We start from the raw sequence: 25,072 nt of genomic DNA, 5'->3' as shown, positions 1-25,072 counted from the left end.
GTTGCAGTGGAGGGAGAGTGCTTTGCAGCGGCTGTGGGAATGCAAGAACAGCGACTGCCGTTTTCTTTGTCCGGGATCAGAGTTAGCAGTCAGAGCGCTGTGGCCGCGTTTGGCCTACAGAGTGCTGCTACCCCTCGGCTTCCAGGGTGTGCAAGACCCCGCTCGGCAGTGTGCAACAGTGCTTGCCCGGAGACTGGGAAGGCTACTGTTGGGGGATGACATTAGCCACTGTTTATGGTCTCAGCTTTCTCCTGGAAGCCTTAACTGGACTCCAGATTTCCAAATAGTGCGCTCTCACAGATCCTACCTGCCCGTGTTGTTCAGATGGGGACACAGGCTTGTGCTTTCCACTCCTAATTTTCCAAAGCCCTCTGCGTTAGTGTTGAGCTGTCCTAACAACAGAAAGGCTTTTTCATTTATTGACATTTTCTTTTGGATTTTTCTTTTCCAAGAGTTTCTTTCTTCATGTAGTTTTGGCACATTTCTTTATTCCTACATATTTACTTTTTTTTTTTTTCTGTAAATGTGGCTTTTTTTTCATTTCTGTTTCCTAGCTAGTTATTGTTTATGAAAACTATGTATTTTTATTTTTATTTTATATCATGGCAACTATCTGAATTATGTGAGTGAATTACGCCTTTCATCTACAAGTGGAGATCATTTTACTCCTTTACCAATTCTTACACACTAGCAGATACATGCAATATAACATCAAAGAGGAATGGACATGTGGACTTCCTTACTTTAATCCTGATCTCTGTGAATGACTCTGCTGTTTCCTCGTTGATTAAGAGTTACCTGTTGAAGTGAAGAATGTGGTTTATTATTTAAGAAAGTATCAACTTTGATATGTTTTAGGTTAGAATTTTGAAAATAGTCAAATATTTTTCAACATTTTTAGAGATACATTACAGCTTTTCTACTTGGATTTATTTAAATAATATATTGATGAATTTTCTAATATTGAACTAACCTTAACCTCTAGAAAGAACCAACTCTTGGCCTTAACTTCTCTTCTTTTCATGTTTTGTGTAAGGCGATAAGAGTGTTGGTTGGTCCCTCCCTCTGTTCTGTCCCTCGCTTCCTTCTTCCCTCCCATCAGGCTTAGACATCAGTGTTATCCTCATAAAGAGGATTATCTTTACTTGGTGTCAGCACTCTGGAACAAATTATGGTACGGGGGGATTATCTGTGTTTTGAAGATTTAGTCATTTTTCTGTGAAACCATCTAAATTAGTACCCTTTTCTGCTGGTTCTCTGATAACCTTATATTTTGCTTCTAGAGAAATTAACTTGTTTAAACTCATGTCTCTGTGACTGATTTTGATAATCTGTTTTTGTAAGAAATTTTCATTCTTTTTGTGTATATTTTTAAGTTGCACAGATATCTGTTAAAGTTTGATTTTGAATATATTCTGTTTCATTTCAGTGTTCATTTTCACTGTATTTCTTTTGTTTTCTACCCACTCTGTCTCTACGGATTTGTTTTTGAGACATGGTGTCCCCACATAGCCCATAGACCTAGAATTCATAATTCATCTGTTTCAGCCTCTAAAGTGCTGGAAAACAGGCCCGCACCCCCACTGCTGTTTCTTCCTTTTTAAAAATTTTTATTTATTTATTTATTAGAAAAGGAGACAGAATGGATGCACCAGGGCCTCCAGCCACTGCAAACTGACCCCAGATGCATGCACCCCCTTGTGCATCTGGGTTATGTGGGTCCTGGGGAATTGAACTGCGGTCCTTAGGCTTCGCAGGCAAACGCCTGAACCTGTAAGCCATTTCACCAGCCCTCAAATAACCATTTTAACTATCCTAAAATCTCATTATTCAGTATATTTTTAAATTAGGATTTTCATTTATTATTTAGATCTAGTTTCTGATTTTACATATCATTAATTTTTGATATTCCTATTTTTCCATTAAAACATTTTTTAGGTTTTATAACTTTTTATATAAAAATTGACCCACTTAAGTAATGTAAGGCTTGATAAATTTTAGTAATTGTGTGCGAGTATATAACCCACCACTATAATAAAAATATAGCATAGTTATCTCACCCTAAAAGTTTTCATATCTCTTTGTGGTTGACTTTCTTCATTCCCTATCTCAGACAACTATTAGTTTATCTATACCATTGGTGTATGTTTCAGTAATTCATTCCTTCTTTGATTGCTGGTTAGCATCCATTGTATGAATAGTATGATTTGTTGCATATGTTTAATTTTATAATATAGAATGCTATTGTTTCTCAAATTGTTGACCATTTTCCACGCCTAGTAGCAATACATCAAAGTTCAGTGTGATGCACTTGCTACTGACATTTGTTCTTCTTAGTCATTTTAGCTGTCAGGCTAGTGGCTGTGTATTAGTATATTGCCGTTTTCTGGTTTTTCTCTTGAGTAGTAATGCTTCATGTGCTTACACGTTACTTCATTTTTGCCAAGTGTCTATGATTTTGCCCTGTCTATTTTATATTGGAGAATTATCTTCTTACTAATGTGTAACACCTTTTTATACGTTCTGAATATAAGCCTTTTGTTGGAAAGCTTGGGTAGTTTATACTTCTTATTTTCCTTTATATGATATTTGTCTAACTTTATGTTACAAAGATATCTCATATTTTGTTCTGAAAGATTTATGCTTTAGTTTTTACATGATATAAAGTCATAATACACACATACACACATATGATTTGTTTTGTTTTTGAGGTAGGGTCTTGCTCTAGCTCAGGCTGATATGGAATTCACTATGTGAATTCAGGGTGGCCTGAACATCTGCCACTCAATATCTCTTAAGTTCCCTATACCTGCTGTTTAGGTTTTAAATTTTTAAAACTTAGTGACTTTGTTAATAATCCAGATTACACTGAGTGACTTAAAATCATATTCATTCAGAGGTAATTCTTTGAGACAAGCTTCTTGATTATTGATTACCCATGTTAGGCTTTATGAAGTCATAAACTGCTAGCAACTAGTTCTAAAATTATGAGCCTGTAAAGGATTTTGAGAGCCAATCTTGTCTGTCTTTTTGCTGTTTGGTAGGTTTATTATTACCTATTCAGGACAAGTAGTTTTTTTTAATCTAACCCTCTCCAGGAACCCCAATCTGTTGTTTTATCATATTTTACTCCTACAGTTTGGCCACTTGTAATGTTTTCTGTTAAGATTTAAGCCTTCTTTTGCACTGATTTTTTATTGCCATGGTGATAAAATGTTCAGCAGTCTGTCATTATTTAAAGACAATTATGAACTTGACCCTTAGTTTTTTTTTTTTCTTACTGGGTTTACAAAATATAAAGTATCTTTTGTTTCTTTAATGTAACTTATTTTCTATCCCACATCACTATGGGAATTATTTTATTTATTTATTTATTTATTTATTTATTTATTTATTTATTTATTTATTTGAGAGAGACAGACACAGAGAGAAAGACAGATAGATGGAGAGAGAGAGAATGGGCGCGCCAGGGCTTCCAGCCTCTGCAAACGAACTCCAGACGTGTGCGCCCCCTTGTGCATCTGGCTAACGTGGGACCTGGGGAACCGAGCCTTGAACCGGGGTCCTTAGGCTTCACAGGCAAGCGCTTAACCGCTAAGCCATCTCTCCAGCCCGGGAATTATTTTTTGTTCTTCAGTTTCTCCAGGTCATTTGTAGTTGTAATTGACCCCATACTTATTTTAAAGTAAGGACAGCATAACCAATATTATGTTCAATAGAAGGTATACTTGACAAGATCAACATGAAATTGTTTTCTTTGGAATGTTCCACAATTGTAATGTCACTCTTGATTTGATTATAAATCCACTTTTATCAACCAGGTCTATTTTTGTCACCCTCTAAAATAATAACAATTGCAGTGTCTCCTATTTCATGTTTGTCATAGGTCAGAGACTATCTGAAACAAAGGTCTTGGCAAGGAAGTTAGAAATATAAATCATAAATCAAAAGGTATCCATTGCTGGGCGTGGTGACACACGCCTTTAATCTCAGCACTCTGGAGGCCAAGGTAGCAGGATCCCTATGAGTTTGAGGTCAGCCTAAGTCTGCATAGTGAATTCCAGGGTCAGCCTGGGCTAGAGTGAGACCTTACCTTGGGGAAAAAAAAAAAGAAAGAAAGAAGATATCCATTTATATTTGTTTGAAATAACACTAATGAACTAATCTGATAGATATTAATGTCTACTTGGGGGATGCTTTAACTTATTAATTATATAGTAGTGTTTTATTTCCTCTGTGTTCTGTACCTTACCATCAGCCTTTTTGACTGTATATTCATATCATTGGGCTGTTCAACACTTGCCTTATAGGTTATTGTGTCTTCCCTCCCTTAGGCATTCTCTACTTCCTCCTGCTTTATCCTCCCACACACCTAGCCACGGCCTGGGCCATGTCATCTCCCAGAACCATTCACTCACTTCACAGAAATAATGGTCTTAGCCACTTCATGCTCACTGAAACTGGTAGTCCTTGTACATTTCTTTTTCTTCCAGTCTATTAACCTGGCTCCCTTGTCACCTTTCAGCTTAGAAACCACTTCCTGGTCAACTGTGTTCACTTGTCCATGGATAGGAGTTTGTTCTCCCTGCTACCTTAGAATTTGTATATCTTTATCCCAGCTTATTCTCACCTTCTGTTCTCATAACAGTAAAATAAAATTCTAACGCCTTTGTTTCCAAAATAAGAATACTGCTAACTAGGTGTCCTCTGCGTCCTTGCTTCATAGTTATACTCTGCATCAGTAGTATGTATTCAGTTTGCTTGTGTGTGACTCTTTTTTGCCTTCAGGGCCCAGTTCAAATTTTGTCTCCTTTCCATAGCCTTTCTAGTCCCCTAAAAAAAAAAAAATCTTAGATCAATTTTAGATTCTAACTAAATACTGCTGCAATAAATTGAACTAGAGAGGACCCTATATATCATTTCCTGTAATCTATCATAATGGTGTTCATATTCCCTTCATGTCTTACTGATATAAAATATTCTTCACCATTTGTTTCTTTGACTTCAGCTTTTGAGTGGGGAACTTATTATTTCTGTTAATATTTATGTAACTTGCTTAGAAAGTATTTCAGCCTTGGCTTTAGGGGTCTTACTTCTTTAACCACTGAAATATTTTTATTTGTTTATTTGTAAAGAGATCCCAAGAGACAGAAAGAGTGGATAGGCATCTCAGTGTCTCTTGCCACTGCAGATGAACTCTAGATGCATGCATCACTTTGTGCACCTGGCTTTACATGGGTACTGGGAAATCAAACCTGGGACACCAGGTTTTGCAAGCAAGCGCCTTTAACCGTTAAACCAAGACCTCAGCCTGGAGGTCTTATTTTTTATTGATTGACCAAGTATGTCCAAATGCTTGACCAGAACAAGGATATTCTTTGAGCCTAAGCTTTCTAATTCTGGCTGTAAAGTACCAGACTGTTCTGAACTCTCAGGAGTCTGTCATCCTGATGTTGTAGAACGATTTCTTTATTCAATTAATAACTGAAAAGCACCTAGTCAAACATATCCATAAGCACTGAATGGGAGAAATGATGCATAAGCAGTTGAGTACTGCTATGGCTGCAATTGTGGGATTGCCTGGCTGGTACTGAAGAGCAGAGCAAAAGCAGGACTGGCTCTTTGCCTTTGGAGCCATTGTTTCTGACGCTTATGGGAACATGTGAGAAACTGTGAGATCATTTCAGGCTTCTTCAGTGTTAGGTTCTGTGGTCATCTTGCACTTAAAATGTCAAGTTCAGGGGGCTGGAGAGATGGCTTAGCGGTTAAGGTGTTTGTCTGCAAAGCCAAAGGACTTCAGTTTGATTCTCCAGGACTCACGTAAGCCAGATGCACAAAGGGGCGCATGCATCTGGAGTTTGTTTGCAGTGGCTGGAGGCCCTGGCATGCCCATTCTCTCTCTCTGTCTCTCAAATAAATAAAATATATTTTTTTAAAAAATGTCAAGTTCAGGATTTATGTTGGTTCGTTGAATCTCTGAATAAGTGTTTATTGAATCTTAACTGTATTTAAAGTACAACCCTCAGCACTTGAGAGTGTTGTGACCCCAGTGAGCACATTCGGACCGGGTAGCTAAGATTGCTAATAATGCCAAACTGCAAACAGCATGTGCCAGTTGATTTCTACTTGAGGTAACTGTTTAAAAACCTTTAAAAAGGAAGAGTTTATGGGCACCATCCTGAGATTCATGTGGTCACTAAAGAGGGTCTATAACTTAAAACTGAAGCTGAGCATGTGTCATCCTTTTGAAGAGAATGGCATTCATATCCTTAATGTTCACTCAGCTCAGGCATGGAAAACTTGTAAGGTATTCTGTAGAATACAGTATCGTGCTCTGTGTTGGTTAATTTTCTTTTAAATTTGAGGCCTTATAAAGTGAAAGCACAGTAGCAGTTTGACAATATTTTATAAACTGTAGAGTTTGTAAGTTGTATAGGTGGGAAGTGGCTTCTCCTAACCTGAACTCCGTCTGTCACCTTGATGTATTCTGTACTTTCTACTGAAGATGAGTTAGTGCCGCTGTTCCCTAAGCTTATGAGAATCTTTGCCGGATCTTATCTCCATGTACTATGCTCTAACACCCCTGAACAGAATTGACATCCTCTCTCTGATCACAAGTTCCTGTTGCAAATGAAGTACTTGGTATTGTTGTATGTGACACACTATTCCTTGTGTAAATAGTTACACTTATGTCTATCACTGTGTGTGTGTAGTCTAGTGCCTGGTGTCAAACCTCCACTAGAATGACTATTGCTGGAACAAATGAACTCTTTTGTTTGCTTGTACATTTTAGGTTGAAACTTCAGCAACAAATACTAAATACTGAAAATGCAGAGAAAGAAAAAATAGAAAATTCTGAACTGAAACAGGTACAATTCTTGTAAACATTTTGCTTTTATTTAATTTCGAGTGTTTTAATGTATATTTTGGATAGTTATTGGAATTTTTATGTCAATATTTGATAATCTGATAATTGATGTATGGATGAGGCTGATATGTAGATAGTGTTGCAACTTCTTTCATTTAGTAAACTTGTTTTGCTTTTGCCATTTATCTTAACGTACTGATTGATATGCTGTGGCCTCTGCCATTTTAAAAAAAAGGAATTAACAATTTTTTGATATTCTGAATTTAAAAATTGATTGGGAATATTATTCAGGTTTTGTTACTTAAGTAATTGGCTTATATCTGTATTCTGTAAAATGTTTGTTTTTGTTATGTCTTTATAAAATCTAAGTTCTATTTATGGGGAAAAATTTGTACTTTACTAAAGGAAAACTATATATTTGGGCAAAACATGGAAGAATATTTGTTTTTGAATTCTGTTTTCTCTTTTGGTTAAAGTGTTCTTCCCTTATAGATTACTAGTGAGGATTTCATTTTTAGGATTTATGCTTACTGTTGCAGTCAGGCTCACATTGCTGGTAGAAAGCACCCAACCAAAAGCAGCTTGTGAAGGAAAAAGAGGTTTATTTTGGCTTACAGGCTCGAGGGGGAAGTTCCATGATAGCAAGGAAAGTGATGGCATGAGCAGAGAGGGTGGACATCATCCTCTGGCCAACATCTGGTGGGCAACACTGGTGGCGGGACACTGGCTATAACACCATACACCCACCCCCAACAATGTACTGCCCAGGAGGTGATAATTCCCAAATCTCCATCAGCTGAGAACCTAGCATTCAGAACACCTAAGTTTATGGGGGACACCTGAATCCAACCACCTCACTTACATGTTAGCTGGTATTGCTTTGCATATGTAGTTATGGAACCTTAACTAAGAGGGTGTGATTATTGATGCTCTAAGACACATTCCTGTGTGTTATTGGCATTAGAGTTTCTGCTCTTATGATACAGAGAGATATTAACCTCTATGAAGGCTGCTTATTCAGGAATTTAATTTTGATTTTAGATTTAATACTTGTCATTCCAGTTTCTTGAATTCTTTTTAATTTTTTACTTATTTACTTATTTGAGAGTGATAGAGAAAGAGGCAGAGAGAGACAGAGGCAGAGAGTGAATATGCGCACCAGGGCCTCCAGCCGCTGCAAATGAACTCCAGACGCATGCGCCCCCTTGTGCATCTGGCTAACATGGGCCATGGGGAACTGAGCCTTGAACCGGGGTCCTTAGGCTTCCCAGGCAAGCGTTTAACCACTAAGCCATCTCTCCAGCCCTCATTCCAATTTTTTAAAAAAATGATTAGTTCTACATGAAGAACTTTCTGAAGTAGAAATTGGAGACATACCATTTTATTCTGTTTTGCTAACCATTGATCTATGGGTATTCGTACCTTCTTTGATGTTGACCATGAGAAAACAGTAAAGTTATTTCCCACTTATTTAATTTTTTACATCAAGAATCTTGTTTTTTTCCAGGTGTGGTGGTGCACACATGCAATTCCAACACTTGGGAGGCTGAAGCAGGGAGGTCATGAGTTTGAGGACAGCCTGGTCCTAGTGAGATGCTGGTTTTTTAACATTTGAATCTTAGGATATTTGGGGGAGCAGGGCTAGATCAAACCCCGGCTCTTTTACACACTAATTAGACAAGTGCTCTGTCACTGAGCTATATCCTAGGCCTGCGGTTGGTTCTTTTGATCCCCGTCTCAATTCTGTTTACTCTAAAATGTCTGTCAGAGAATGGCTAAGGAGAGGTAGAAGAAGTGAAAGAAAATACGGACTTTTCTTCTTATTAGTTGACAAAATGGCTTTTGGGGGTGTAGATAGAGCTGTCTCAGGGACGACTACTTAGATACACCTTGAAGCCTGTCATCCTATAACTACTCACTCCAAGAAGAGGAATTGCCAGATGAAGAGTACACTGGGGCGGGGCAAGGCTGTGAGTGACAGGTGTGGTTTGGTGAATGGCGCTGTAGGCTCGGGTATCACTAGTGTTTATTATATTTCTCACAGCATCTTTTTTTTTCTTCCAACACTGGGCATACAGAATGCTTGAAAACCTTTCAGAAACAAAATGAGAATGCCTCTAATCATATTTGTAACCAATAATTTCTGACTGCTCAGAGAGCACATCTCTGGTACAGTAGCTGATCTTAGGTACATCTGGAGAAAACTGGCTCCTTCAGCTGTTTTCCCAAACCGACTTGCTTTGTACAATCCATTCTTTCCTAGAAGTATAAGGAAAATACTTGAGTGATAGGAACCTAACCCTAATTGTTGGCATCTTTTCTCATCCCCTTGCTGTTTTCTTGACATCCTCGCCACTCTTTAAACCTCCTCTGCTGTGTGTATTTGTGGAAGAGAGGAATCTGCGTGGGAGGAATGTCATGTATGGCATGGAAGTCTCTGGTTGTAGTTAGGTGTGCTCCTAACTGCTTCTCTTCAGCATTTCATTCAGGGGGCATCCTGGAGGGAGCCATCAGCTGTGTGGTAGTTTGAATGCATCCCTAGAGACTCAGGTGTTTTACTAAAGCCATAACTTGGGTCTCCAGTCTCCCGGCGGGAGGAGGGGTCACTGGGGTGGATCCGAACTCCAGCCAGAGGTGTGCAGTGAGGTCTGAGCTCAGGGTTCCGCTTGCTGCAGGCCTGTGCTGCTGCTTTCAGATTTTCTGGCACTTGGATGTATGGAAACAGCTTCTGCCATTTGACCGATCTTCCTCTGGATCTGCCAGCTTGAAATCAATCCCTTCCTCCCCTGAGCTGTGCCTGGTTTGGCTGTTCATGGCAGCAGCGCAGAACTGAACCCATCCGAGCTGGGGGGGCGGGCATTGCAGAGGAGAGGCTGCGCTGCTTTTCACACAGCTTGCTGCATGTACCAGTGCCTTTATGTTTCTTTTTTCTTTTCAGCAAATTAATCATTTGCAGATGAAAGTGACCTCACTGACACAGTCAGAGAATGACTTGCTAAATTCAAACCAAATGATGAAGGACATGGTGGAGACATTAAAACAAGAATGCCGGAATTTAAGAAGCCAAGCCGAAAAAGCGCAACTTGAAGTTGAAAAGTAGAGTTTGCTCTTTTTATGTACAAACTATTTTTTCCTTTCTGCCACATAGGCATAGCTATTTCATTGATACTGCCAATACTGATTGCGTTTGTGTTTTGTTACAAATACCCTTAGATAGCATATAGTGGCTTTAAACAAAATATTTCTGGTTTCCAAAAAATGAACTCTTTGAACTCTTGAATTATATTTATTTTTAGAAATTTAGACATTGGAGAGGGCCTTTAAAAATTCTGCCTGAGCCGGGCGTGGTGGTGCATGCCTTTAATCCCAGCACTTGGGAGGCAGAGGTAGGAGGATTGCTGTGAGTTCAAGGCCACCCAGAGACTCCATAGTGAATTTCAGGTCAGTCTGGGCCAGAGTGGGACCCTACCTCGAAAAACCAAAAAAAAAAAAAAAAAAAAAAAGGTGCCTGAACATGATATTCTGAAAGCTCAACAAAAGTGATTTATTCATTGAGCAAGCCAAAGCATTCTCTCACAAATCAGCTTCTGAATACTAAAGAGCAGAATGATGGGTTTGTGGGGTTTCTGTCTGGTGTATGTTTGTGTGTGGGTGTGTACACACACTCATACACACAAACATCATACAATTAGCATCTTAGACTTTTCTTTTGAAAATGTAAGTATTTATTTGTGTTCTTTAGGCCTCGAAGTTTGTTAGTAGTAGAGAATATAGCAAGCTGGCATGGAAACCCTTGTTGGTTATGTTCGAGATTTAATATTCTCTAGAAATTTTATTTATATATAGCTAGGGCTGGAGATATGGTTCAGAAGAAGAGTGTCAGGCTAGCATTCATGAGGCCCTGTAATTGGTCCCCAGTACCATCAGTAAAGCAAGTGAATAAGTAGATGTGTTAGGAGGTTGTGCTAGTTTGTATTTGCTCTGTCTTTATAACGTGTTGCTATTAGAAGTTTTTATTTCTATCTATAAGATTTTTCCTTCCAAATTTGTTCTCAAATCATTCTTGACCACAAAAAGCTTTTTATCTGAAGTTTTTCTGTTATGTTTATATTTTAAAGGTTGTCCATGTTTTATATGTGCGGTTAAATTTTAGGAAAAGGAAGTAAGATGTATCTTCAGAATGTATTGTGACATTCCAGAGTATCTAACTTATTTTCCTTTTATTTTAATAAAGAAGAGATTTGTATCTTGTAATCCTCTGGTGTTTAATTGAAATGAGCTAAAGAAATCTAATGATTTGTGATGTAGCTAACACAGAGAAATAACTCAGCAGTAACAGGCTTGCCTATAACATGTGAAGCCCAAAGTTCAGCCACCAGTACCAAAGCCAAAACAAAACTGGACATGGATGTTAGTAGGATATATTTCTGTCCGAGCTGACGTGCATACAAGTTGTGTGACCAAATGGACCAGTGATCTAACATAACAGGATTTGTTATTCTTATTATACTGGTCATAGTAAGGATATCAAAAATCAGGTAGATTAACTTTAAAATTATGTTATTGTGATACACCTGAAAGTACCGTTTATATGAAGTTCACTGTAATCAGAACACTGTGTATTAAGACTTGGTGCCAACCAGGCTTGATTTTTAAAAATTCATTTATTTATTTATTTGATTTTTCTAGGCAGTGTCTTGCTCTAGATCATAGTGACCTGAAATTTACAAAGTAGTCTCAGGGTGGCCTGGAACTGAGGGCAATCCTCCTACCTCTGCCTCCCACGTACTAGGATTAAATGCGTGTGGCACCATGCCTGGGTTGATTTTTTTTTTTTTTTAACCAGCTTTATTCACAATTTTCATAGCTTGATAGTTGCCTTATTTTGGGTTTGGTTAACAAGTGTTTTTATTGCTAACAACTATCTGTGAGTCTTTATGCAAGTTGATTAAATGTTCTAAGCCTTGATTTCTTCATCTATAAAAAACACATCACAAGTCTGTCTAACTATGAGGGGTTTTGTGATAATATAGTACATATATTATTCTAAGTCTGTGCTCATTTCATAAAACTTGCTCTGTAATGGTACTTTGAGCAAATATGTGGCCATATAAGAGCAGCTACTTTGGAAAAGTCATGATGTGGTCAGTTTGAATAAAGTTGCGATGGTAAACTTGGGTCTTTAGGATTTTTATTAACACCCCTATTTTGGATATACATTCTCTGACAGGACCTTGGAAGAAAAACAGATACAGTGGCTGGAAGAAAAGCACAAGCTTCATGAGCGTATCACAGACAGAGAAGAAAAGTATAATCAAGCCAAAGAGAAACTGCAGCGAGCTGCAACTGCTCAGAAAAAGGCAAGCAGTTCCTGCTAAAATGATCTCCTTAGGGTGACGATAAACGTACAATTGAAGCTGAGACCTTGGTGACATGTTTCATTTGGTATTTAAACATCACATTCTTGTTATCGACCTTCTATCTAACAGGCACCTTTCTGCATTTTTTTTTAGAACTGATACAAATTTTCTCAGAGGTGGCATTTTTCTGAATGATAAGGTTTCCAGGCCAATTTGTACAAATCTGAATCATTCGTCACTTAAGTTATAGTATGATTAGATCTGTTTCAACTATACCTACAATACCTGTGATATTGATTTTCTGGTTAAAGTCCTTTTTATTGGGTTGGAGATGTAGCTCTGTGGTAAATGTACTTGCCTTGCATGTGCAAGGCCTTGGTTTCAATACCTAGTACTGCATAAAATGAAATGAATGAAATAAATAAAATAGTGCCCCAGCAGGAGAATCTAGGACTTTCCCCTGGTTTCTGAAAGAGTCAGGGAAGTTCCTCTCTTGATTCTTTTTCAAGTTTTCCCTTTTGTAGGCGTAGTTTTTTCTAGTTTTGTTTTCTTGGAAGTAATCCAGAACATGGAAATTATTTAGCCAGATGACTTATCTCAGGCAGTAGTTTATAACTTTTTTCTCTAGTTTAACAAACTAGAGGAATGTAATGGGTTGTGACTCACTGGACAGTGATTTTTAACTCAACAGAATTAGAGTCTGGGGAGGGACATGGTTGTATGTATATGTTTGAAATATCTCCATTTGTTAAGTTCCCTTTGTAGAGGCATCGCTTGTGAGAAAGAAAAATTCGAATGAAAGAAATGTGCTCCTAGTGTAGGTATCAGTATCTTAATACCTGTATATTTATTGGATATATTTATTGGAAGTCAAATGGATGGGTTCTTAGCCATCACTTTGTATTATTGGACATACCTGCCAAATGTGAGTGACAATTGGAGTTAAAACATGAGTTGTTTAAATGTCATCACTTTCCTATTTTTCTGGCTTCTGAATATTACTTTTCTCTTTTCATAATTCTAAAACTAGTACAGGATTGGGATTAGAAAAACCACATTGATTATATGAGAATCCCAGTGTTGTATGCCCATATTGAAGCACATTTGTTTTTTCTTATATGACATTGTCCTCTGTTCTGTCCCGAAAGTGTGAGTGTTGATGGGGTTGGAGTGTGAAGCTTTTATGGCTTGTAGTGACCTTACTACAATCCTGCTGTGCATTTGAAGCCTAGAAGCATGTAAAGCTAGAAGTCAATAGAAAGTATAACAGGTGAAAAGTAAGAAGTCTCGAGCTGGAGAGATGGCATAGTGGGTAAGTGCTTGCCTGTGAAGTGTAAAGAGCCCGGGTTGAGGCTTGATTCACCAGGACTCATGGAAGCCAGATGCATAAGTTGGTGTATGCATCTGCAGTGCATTTGCAGTGGCTGGAGGCCCTCGAGTGCCGATTCTCTTTCTATCTGCCTTTTTCTCTTTCTGTCTATCAGTCTCAAATAAATAAAAATAAACAAAATATATATTTTTTTAAGTAAGAAGTCTCCTTGAAAAGACATCATTTATAAATTTCTCCTGCAAGATTGCTTAATGTTTTGTCTAAGTGATACAATTACTTTAACATTTACAAAAGAATATTTAAGTATGTGTTCTGGGCTTTTATCCTTTAATTTATTTTTTTGTTTTGTTTTGTTTTGGTTTTTCGAGGTAGGGTCTCACTCTGGTCCAGGCTGACTTGGAATTAACTATGTAGTCTCAGGGTGGCCTTGAACTCTCGGCAGTCCTCCTACCTCTGCCTCCCGAGGGCTGGGATTAAAGGCATGAGCCACCATGCACGGCTAAATTTTTATTTTATTTAATTTTTTAATATATTTGAAAGTGAGAGGGAGAAAATGGGTGCAGCAGGGGCCCCAGCCACTGCAAATGAACTCCAGACACATGCGCCACCTTGTGCATCTGGCTTATGTGGGTCCTGGGGAATTGAACGTGGCTCTTTTGGCTTTACAAGCAAGGATCTTAACCGATAAGCTATCTCTCCAGCCCGGCCCCCACCTTTAATTCCAGCACTCAGGAGGCCAAGGTAGGAGGATCGTTGTGAGTTTGAGGCCACCAAGAGACTACACATTGAATTCCAGGTAAGCCTGAGCTAGAGTGAGACCCTACCTCGAAAAGCCCAAAAGGGGGGTGAGAGTCAAAGCACTAGTCATGCAAGTGTGAGGACTGGAGTCAAGATAGATCCCTCGCATCCACATAAATGCCTGGTGGGTCTGGTGGCCCTCTTGTGATCTCAGTGCTTGAGAGAGGTCCAGGTTACTACTAAACTGTCAGTAGACAATCAGCCTAGGACACTCAGTTATGGGTAGAGGCAGCCCTAACATACCTGAACCCCTCAAATTCAGCCCTCAGTTGAGTTTCCCACTTTTGGGGGCTCCCGTGGTACTAGATGCCTGCTTGTGTGATGTTTCTGCCTGTGCTATATCTGAATCCTGTTTAATAAAGGCTATTACATCCCCCCCCCCAAAAAAAAAAGAAGAAAGAAAGTCTAACAGGTGACTTTATCGTTTGCCGATAGGATAAGTCTTAGGGATCAGGTCCTAATTACCGAGGTTAATGTGGGTTGCCTTCTTTTAGAGCTAAATTGACATCCAGTGGTGAGAGAGATTATCAACTAATCCTAGGTATAACACAAAAAGAGGAGGAGGTGATATTTTAAAACCTATAAAGTATTGCTTTGTCACGATTATGACCTAGTCATGAATAGTAAGTATTCATTTCACTTATTAATAATGTAATCTGTGGATAATGATATAAGTCATAGGAAAATGCTAAATTCAATTTGGCTAATGATAATTACCTAGAACTATCATACCATGTGGGAAACTGCTCTAGAAACTTAAAAATGTACATTTGTTGAAAAGGAAAACCATTGAAGGACATAGAAATGCTATTCTAAAAGTACCCATACATTTAATTTTAGGATTGGGTGGTACCTTAGCTTTCAGATAGCTTTTATAAATTAGAAAACTGAAGTTGTATGTCCCCAAATGCCTGGACTAGTAGGAATAAACCAGTGATGATGGTGTGTGCCTGTAATCCCAGTATTCAGGGTACTAAGGCAGGAGAATTGTGAGTTTCAGGCAAGCCTGGACCACGTAACAGTCCTGCTTCAAAACCCCAGATGGAGGCGGGGGACCCTGGTATCAAATTCACATCTACTCTTACTCCAGCGTTCTTTCTGTTACACTGTTAGTCTTTAATCCCGCCTTCTTTCATTTCAGATATTTTACTAGTTTTCTCTGTACAGCCATGGTCCATGTGAGTCTTAGCTCCTGTGTAGAATCACTGTAAATTGATGTAACTCATGCAGTTTCCTCACTTGTTACAAATAATGCTTCTATATCACAATTGTACTATAAGATTTCATAAGTATAATTTATGACAGTGCCATAAACCTTTTAGATTATTTAAATGACAAAAACTATAACCTTTATTATGCAGTAAGTCTTGAATCACAAGCTGGGAACTCTAGAGCGGAATTAATAATCTTTTGTAAGTTATTTCCCATGAATAGTTATTAAACTCTTGAGTAGCAGCCCCGTTTCTCCCTCAGGCTGGATGAGATGGCTCACTGCCATCTGAGTTTGTTTATTCAGAATGCCAGGCTTCTAAGCACAAAGCTTATGTCATTTCCAGTAAGTGTTTTTAGGTAGGGTCTTTGGGGTAAATGACGTTTTGATATGTTGATTTGTTTGGAAAAGTTTGAGCAGGGATCTTGAGTTGAGATGCCTTCCTGTTCTAATGAATTTTCTCCATATTCCTGCTCCCCAATCCCACTGGTGAAGTGTATGAGGAAGAGTGAGTTGTCTGTCCTTTAAAAGTACTTGAATGCCAGCTTGTTATTTTTATTTAGTGTAAGTCTCTTTGAAGTAATTCTTAGTTGATGCTTGTTGCAGTCTGGTTCGCATTGCTGGTAGAAATCACCCAACCAAGAGCAGCTTCTGGGAAAAAGAGATTTATTTTGGCTTACAGGCTCGAGGGGAAGCTCCACGATGGCAAGGAAAAAAGATAGCATGAGCAGAGAGTGGACATCACCCCCTGGCCAACAGAAGGTGGACCACAGCAACAGGAGGGTGTGCCAAACACTGGCATGGGAAAACTGGCTATAAGGCCCATAAGCCTGCCCCCAACAATACACTCCCTCCAGGAGACATTAAGTCCCAAATATCCATCAACTGGGGAGCTAGCATTCACAACACCTGAGTTTATGGGGGACACCTGAATCAAACCACCACAATGCTGTTATAGATGGTGTTGAAGGTATAAAGTGTTATAATGGCATGTGTGGCCGCCATCACATTATATTGTGAGGGGAGAAGAGAACTAAAGCCATCGTGACTCCTTTTTCTTAGTGACGGTATCATGTACTGAAGAACTAACGTAACAATCACAGAATGCCTGAATAATATGGAACACTTTCAGATGACTTATATAGACGCTAGTTTGAGAGCCACTGTTCTAAATAAAAAGGAAGCCGAAGGCATGGAGGCAGGAAACTGTTATAGTGGGCATGAAGTAAGGCAAGAAACCCAAAAGGGGCTTGGTGGGAAGGCGAAGGTTAGCTCTCAAGAATGTCTTGAAGGGAAGATGATAGCAGTGTTCATGTGGTCCTGGCTATCCAGGAACCGGCGGCAGATGACTGCTTGACCTCAGGAGTATGCTGCAAGTCTGGGCAACATTGGGAGCTTTGTCTCAGAAACCAACCAAACCAAAACCAATGTAGTAGTAAATAAGAAAGAGAGAAAAGCATTTTAGCTGTAAGAGGATGTAAGTGGCATTATTTTAGTGGAATGAAGACGTGGAGGCATGGAAGGGGTGGATTTGACAAACACCTATCTTCTAAAGTGATGTCAGTGCATCTGTGCAGACATGCCTTAGGTAAAGATCAGTAAGTAAGTAAAGATACTGTGTAAATGACTAGAAATTGTGGAATGAAAAATGGGAAAAATGAGTAAGTTTAACTAGAGACATAAAAATAAAATGAGATTTGGGGTATTACTGAGGACTAAGAACTGTGTAAAATTGGAAAGAGGAGCTAGGTACAGTGGAGGATAGTCACAGAGGTAGAAGCAATATTGCCAATGTTATAAAAGCCAAAGAAAAAGAAATATATCAAAGATACATTTTGAGCATGGTTATTGAAAATTGTTTGGTGGTAAAAGGAAAACTCGGTTTTGTTTTTGTTTTTGTTTTTGAGGAAGAGAGAAAGAGAATGGGTGAGCCAAGGCCTCCAGCCACTGCAAATGGACTCCAGACATGAGTGCCCCCTTGTGCATCTGGCTAATGTAGGTCCTGGAGAATTGAACCTGGGTCCTTTGGCTTTGCAGCCAAATGCCTTAACTGCTAAGCCATCTCTCCAGCCCAGGAACCTCAGTTTTGAAGGTTATAACATTGGGGCATAGCTACTCATATACCCCTCTTCCCCCACTTTTGCAGGGAGGCAGAGGCTCATGTAGCTCAGGCTGACTTTGAATTTGCCATGTTGCCAGATGCTAGCTTTGATCTTGCATTCACCTCCTGAGTGCTAGGATTATATGTGCGTGTCACCATGCCCAACTTTCATATATCCTTGATGGATGAATGGTCCCTTTTTGGCTTAGCGGAGCTTAGGGAGGAATGCACATGGAGGATTAATAGATGGAGATGCTCACTGAACAGCTAGATCAGCCTATCAACTGGCAATCAGTGGAATGATATGTCTTAGGCTGATTGTCTTTACATCCCCAGGTCTGAGTTTTATATTCATGTTCTTATGATTATTCTGTTATTCATTTTTGTCATTATGTCTGTAATACTAAGGAATCAATTTGACTGTCACGATCAGCTAAGGTATTCCATTCCACCAATTTCTCCTCCAGGCTTTACATTTCAGTTACTTAGGCTTCCTGTCTTTCTGTTAATCCTGAGGGTGGCCTTTTCTACAAATGTAATTAGTAGCTGTATTGGTTTCCTAGGGCTCAAATTATCACAAGCTGTATGAACTAAAACAGTTGAGGTTTATCTTCTCACAGTTCTGGAGTGTAGAGATCCAATATTCAGGTGTCACTGGGCAGTGCCTCTTACAAAGGCTTTGAGGAGGAACTTTCTTCAGTGCCTCTCTTTTGGCTTCTGGAGGTAATCTGTGATCTTGCATGGTTCCTCTGCAGATGACTTATATTATCCAGGCTCTGCCTCTTACTTCAGTGCATAGTCTCTGTATATACCAATATCTTTGTTTCCAGATTTCTGTCCTCTTATTTCAGGTCGCTAATAATAGATCTAATGTTCTCATTTTGATTATACCTACAAAGATCCTGTTTCCAAATAAGATTATCCTTTTAAAAAATATTTATTTATTTAAAGGAGTAGGGAGAGAAAATGGACATACCAGGGCCTCTAGCCAGATGCATGTGTCACCTTGTGCATCTGACTTACATGGAACTGAACTTGGGTCCTTAGGCTGCACAGGCAAGCACCTTAACTGCTAAGGCATCTCTCCAGCCCCCAATAAGATTATTCTAAGGTACATTCCTACATCAGCAAACAATGCTCAGTTCTCTGGACACAACTGTGTAGTAAATACTGTCAAATCCCTCAAATTAAAGGGCTTAGTCCCACAAGACTGCCTTTGTTCAAACACCAATCACAAATCAAAGCCACCCAGCTGGTCATAAATTAGGAGTTCTCAGGAATCCTTCCTTCCCCATATGCAAGAACTTGCTATGTCAGCTCACAGGATTCAGGAAAACACTTTACTGATATTTGTCAGTTTATTATAAAGGATATAACTCAGGAACCATCAAATGGAAGAGCTGTATAAGTGAAAACATAGGGCATGGAGGTTCCATGCCTTCTCGAGGAGACTCATTTTCTCCAAACTTCTAATTTTGTTACTTAAGATATTTTGCAGAGCTCAGTCTCTAGTCCTGCTCCACTCCCTGGAGGTCAGGAGAGTATCCATGTTGTCATCGCTTGTTCTTTCTGGTAACCACCCACATAAGCAGACGTGATTGGAGGAAGGAACTTGTTAATAATTACAAAAGGCACTCTTGTCATTTGGGAAATTTCTGGAGTTTGGGAATCTCTATGCCAGTAATTGAAAACAAAAACCAAATATATTTCTTACGGTACCATGCAGTGCAGTCACTAAAGCATATGAGCTGCTGTGCTATTACATCTCTGAGATTTTCCTTGCTTCATTTCATTCCTTATGCTGTCCTGCTTGCCCAGACTCTTCACTATAAGGTGAGTGCCTGTATTCATTTCGTCAGTTTACTCAGCAAATACAGTCAGCATCTACTCAGTACCAAGTATTGATGCCTGGAATCTAGAAGTAAACAGACCCTTTACTAAGGCGCCTTCATTGTAGTGAATAGGAGACATAAACAGATGGTACCCAGAGGAGCTGCATGCTTAAGGAAATTAGGAGTAGGAAGTGAGTGTTGTTTTACAAGTGATTGGCTAAGGCTTGTCTAATAGACACCACCGGAGCAGGACTTAGACAAGGGAGGGTGCTATGTTATAAGTGAAAGAACACTGAGGCAGGAAACAGCAAGCACAAGTTGTGCAGTCTGCTCTGTATGCTGAGTGACCACGGGGAGGTACAAGTGGCTAGGATTGGGAACAATAGTCGGGAAACACATCTGTGAGAATTTTGACCTTTTTTTGTTTGCTTTTAAGATTTATTTTTATTTATTAAAGACAGAGAGGGGTGAGGGAGATAAAGAGAGTGAGAATAGGTATGCCAGGGACTCTAGCCACTGAAAATGAACTCCAGGTGTATGTGTCACCATGTGCATCTGGCTTACATGGGACCTAGAGAATTGAACTTGGGTCCTTAGGCTTCGCTGGCATGCACCTTAACTGGTAAGCCATCTCTCCAGCCCAGACCTTTATGTATGTATGTATGTATGTATGTATGTATGTATGTATGTATGTATGTATGTATTTGTATAGAGGGAGAGAGAGAATGTACGGGCATGCTAGGGCTTCTAGCCACTGCAAAGGGCCTCCAGATACATGCTCCATTTTGTGCATCTGGCTTTATGTGGGTACTGGTGAATCGAACCCAGGCCTTCAGACTTTGCAAGTAAGTTCCCTAACTGCTGAGCCATCTCTCCAACCCAGGCTTTTATTCTAAATGAAATTGGGACACATTGGAGACTTTTAAATTGAGGAACAACTTGATCCGAAATATATTTTAGAAGAATTTCCATGGCTATTGCATAAGGGGAGTGAAAGAGTTCTCACAGAGACAGCTTTTCAGTAGTGCAAATTAGAGGCCGTGATGTAAAATGAAGGACGAGGGGTGGAGTCTTGGTGTTCCCATCTTGGTTTTTAAAGGTAGGACTTTGAAGCGGTGGTAGAGTATGAGAGAGATGAGTTGAGTGAAAAAGTGAAAGATTTTAGACTTGCGCACCAAGTAAAATAACCATGCATTTTGGAACATGTTAATTTTTGAAATGCTGCTTGTGTTTGCATAATATACTGCAAGAAGCCACGTGTTAAAGATTTGGTGTCTGGAGAGTCCATACCTGGGGATGCTATGGACCTTTAGGAGGTAGAGTCTTAGAAGGGAGATCCTTGATCACTGAAGCCATGTCCTTAAAGGGGACTGTGGGATCTCCATTTCACTTTGCTTCCTGGCTTGTGATGTGATTTATTTTTATCACACAGTCCTGCTATGTTGTGCCATCCGCAGCAGAGGCCAAATGCAGTGGGGCTGCCTGATCTTAGACTGGAACCTGCAAAACTGTGAGCTAAAAACAGGTCTCCCTCCCTCCCTCCCGCCCCCCCCTCCCCTCTCTCTGTTTTTTCAAGTTAGGGTTTTACTGTAGCTCAGGCTGACCTGGAATTTACTGTGTAGTCTCAGGATGGCCTCAAACTCAAAGTGATCCTCCTACCCGTGCCTCCCGCGCCATTATGCCCAGCTCGATCTTTCTCTTTATAAGTTGTTTCAAGTATTCTGCTCCACTAATGTGATGCTGACTAATACATGTGCCCACCTGGCTTGCTTGTGGACCTTATTAGAGGGAAGAGGACTGAGGCAGAGACAAGAAGTTGGCCATCAGCATATAAGTGACACTTAGAGCAGCGGGGTTATGTGAGAAGGGAACCAGTCTGAGAATGCAGCTTTAAGAAATTTTAATGTTTAAAGTTGAGTAGTAGACTGCAGCAAAAGCCAGTAGATAGGAGAACCAAAAGAAAAGAAAAAGCACTGGACACTTAAGTTAAAAAAAAAAAAGCCTTTACGGGGCCACCTGTGAAGATGATAACATAGCATATGAAGATCAAGAATACATTTTGTAGCCGGGCGTGGTGGTGCACGCCTTTAATCCCAGCACTCGGGAGGCAGAGGTAGAAGGATCACCATGAGTTCAAGGCCACCCTGAGACTACAGAGTTAATTCCAGGTCAGCCTGGACCAGAGTGAGACCCTACCTCAAAAAAAAACAAAAAAACAAACAAACAAAAAAAAGAATACATTTTATTATATGGTGATTATTGGTGACTTTCATAAGGATCGTTTCCATGGAGTGTTAAGTATGCGTGTATGAGTCAGAATTGGTTACATGGGAAAATGAGTTTGTCTAAAGAGCTCACTTGTGAAAATGAGCAGAGAAATAGGATTAGTAGCTAAGAGAGTTGTAGATTTTTGTATTTTTAAATATTTATTTATTTGGACAGAAAGAGATAGTGACCATGGGCACACCAGGGCCTCCTGTCACTGCAAACAAACTCTAGATGCCTATACCACTTTGTGCACCTGGTTTTATGTGGTTACTGGGGAATCAAACTTGGGCCACCAGGGTTTATAAACAAGTGCCTTTAGCCATTGAGCCATATCTCCTGCCCTAAGAGAGGCAATTGCAGAATGTTTTCAGGCTCACAGGGAAACAGAGACAAGGGGATAGTTGTAGGAATGATGATGCCCTTTAGTGGGCAGATGGCATGAGATTCAGTAGGGGTGGAAGGGGTCATGCTTTTCTCTATTCAGTGTGCTCAGGTCACACAGTGCCACATACCGAGTAGCTCCCGCACAGCAGAAACTTACTCTTCACTGCTGTTGAGGCAAATTATGGATCTGGTGAAGCCTGCTTTCTTGTGCACAGATGCCATCTTCTAGCCATGTTCTCTTATAATGGAAGGGGACAAAGCTTCCCTTGGTCCTACTTCATAAGAATACTAATCTCATTATTGAGGTTCTGTCCTCTTGACTGCCCTACTTCTTGGTATAATTGTGAAGATTAGGATTTTAATTTCTGCATTTTAGAAGAATCCAGACATTCAGACAATAGTAGATAGAAAATGGTATATCTTGGGCCTGGAGATATGACTCAGTGGTTAAGGTACTTACCTCCATAGCCTAATGATCCAGGTTCGATTCCCCAGTACCCACATAAGCCAGATGCATAAAGTGGCACATGCATCTCAAGTTTAATTGCAGTGGCTGGATACCCTGGTACATCAATGCATGCTCTTTCTCTCTCTCTGTCTTTGTATCTTTGCTTAAAAATAAGCCATTAAAAAATAGTATCTCTTTTGTAACTAGAAAGGAAAAGACAAAAATACATTTTTGTAAATTGATAGATGTAATGGAGACAGGGCAATCTCTCCTGATTGCTATATTACTTTATTGCAAAAAAGTGCCATCTCATAGAGTGGAAGTGTTATGAATTGGAAGAGACACAGTAGGATATTAAAGAATGATACAGGAATTAGTGGAAGGGGCTAGATTAGGAAAACTTCGTAGCATCACTACGTAGCAGTGACCCATTTGAAAATAGTGGTTTTTAATACTGTGTTCTCTCCCTCTCCCTCCATTCCTCCCTCTCTCTCCCCCCCCTTTCCCTGTGTGTGTGCTCATTCAGTTTTGTAAGCACAAACATACAGTAAGTAATATTGTGAGAGTTACTCAGGAAAATTTGAAGAATTCAGGTTTGTTCAAGATAATTATGAATCTGGAAAAAAATGATACCAAGATAGAGCCCAAGACATTCATTGGGTCTTTCAGTCAGTCAACGTGTGTGTGTGTGTGTGTGTGTGTGTGTGTGTGTGTGTGTGTGTTGTATTTTTGCTCACCTGGCAAATAGTTCATGCTTGGTAAGTGGCTTGTTTTACTAATTGTGGATGAAGACACCACTGCTGTGCACCCTATTTTGAAAAAGATTATCTCCAGATTTGCTCTCAGGAGGCAAACTTCACAGACTGTCACGTATTCTGACGTTCATTTTCTTAAAGCCAGTGCTTTTTCTTTTACCAATCACCAAGAGGAAAGCCTTCGGGTAAATCCACATCTTTTATACCATTATAGAATGATCAAGCCTAATTCTGTTGTTTTTTAATCTTATTTTCTTTTTTAGTTAGCTTACAGAGCCTAAATTCTTTTCGTATGGTTTCTTTCATGACTTGTAAATCCCCATATCTTTATAATGCTATAGTAAATTTAGGGCCCAATTAAGTATATATGTTCTGTGTGTATGTATGCTTAATATATACACTGAATTAAGATTTATTGGTGGCATATATTTAGATTTTACTGCAATTGAAATGAACAGTAGAAATGGAGAAATAAAATGAAATATTAATATTACAGGGTCATATAACCATACAGTTATAAAGTATTAAACATTTTTTTGTTTAAAATATCTTTTTTTACAGAAAGGGCTGGAGAGTTGGTTCAGTGGTTATGGCGCTTGCCTGTGAACTCTAAGGACTCATGTTTGACTCTCCAGGTCCCACATTAACCAGATGCACAATGTGATACAAGCATGCAAGGTTGCACATGTGCACATGACTCACTCTTCCTCTCTTGCTTTCTCTCTCTCTCTCTCTCTCTCTTGCTCTCTAATGAAAAAAATATATCTTTGGGAAGCTGGGCATGGTGGCTCATGCCTTTAATCCCAGCATTCGGGAGGCAGAGATAGAAGGATTGCTATGAGTTCAAGGCCAGCCTAAGACTGCAAAGTTAATTCCAGGTCAGGCTGGGCTAGAGTGAGACCCTACCTTGAAAAAAAAATATATGTATGTATGTATATATGTATGTGTGTATACATACACACACACACACACACACACACACGTATATCTTTGGGCTGGGAATATGGCTTAGTGGTTAAGGTGTTAGCCTGCAAAGCCAAAGGACCTTGGTTAAATTCCCCAAGATCCACATAAGCCAGATGCACAAGATGGTGCATGTATCTTGAGTTTCTTTGCAGTGACTGGAGTTCCTGGCACACCCATTCTGTCTCTCCCTGCCTCCCTCTATCTCTTCAAAAAATAAAAATATTAAAAGTATCATTTCTCCTTTAAAAATATTTTTAAAAGAACATGCATTTTTGGTAATGATGGACTAGAAAATATGTGAATCAACTATGCCCATAGGCTATGATTTGAATGTTTGTGTCCTGTCCCAAAATTCATACAGTAAAAATCTGGGTCCCAGGCAATGATATTATGAGGTAGTTAAGTCACAGGGGCAGAGCCCTCATTAATAGTTCATGTTGCCCCTTCCTAGGAGATGCCAAAGAGCTGCCTTGCCTTTTTACTATGTGAGGGCCCAGTAAAAAGGTGCCATAATAAGGAAGTGGGCCCTCACCAGACAAGAACAATGCCTTGATCTTAAACTTCCCATCCTCCAGAGCCAGGAGGACTAAACCTCTATTGTGTATAAGTTACCTAAGGACTGAATTATGTTGTTACAGCAGCTTAAGGCACCATGGAAGAAATGAACAAAATATTTTTTTAAAACATGTACATGAAGTCCACAGCTAACTGTTAGCTCTAGGGCTTCTATCTTAAGATGAAAATTGCCAGAA

At 39.5% G+C, this 25,072-nt stretch overlaps 1 protein-coding gene across 3 annotated transcripts in view; it reads left to right on the top strand.

Annotated features, from left to right (window-relative positions):
- Positions 1 to 25,072, top strand: part of Cep83 (centrosomal protein 83) — a 122,781-nt gene that overhangs the window by 78,451 nt on the left and 19,258 nt on the right. For all 3 annotated transcript variants that reach the window (XM_045153170.1, XM_004650181.2, XM_045153169.1), the window contains 3 exons: positions 6,794 to 6,869; positions 9,807 to 9,964; positions 12,099 to 12,228. In XM_045153170.1, coding sequence (XP_045009105.1) covers positions 6,794 to 6,869; positions 9,807 to 9,964; positions 12,099 to 12,228 — 364 coding nt within the window. The remainder of the gene's footprint in view (positions 1 to 6,793; positions 6,870 to 9,806; positions 9,965 to 12,098; positions 12,229 to 25,072) is intronic.

Source organism: Jaculus jaculus, chromosome 6 (genome assembly GCF_020740685.1).
Source record: "Jaculus jaculus isolate mJacJac1 chromosome 6, mJacJac1.mat.Y.cur, whole genome shotgun sequence".
Classification (NCBI taxonomy): domain Eukaryota; kingdom Metazoa; phylum Chordata; class Mammalia; order Rodentia; family Dipodidae; genus Jaculus; species Jaculus jaculus.
Note: the sequence above shows the minus strand (reverse complement) of the source record. Positions and strands in the feature narration are given on the sequence as shown.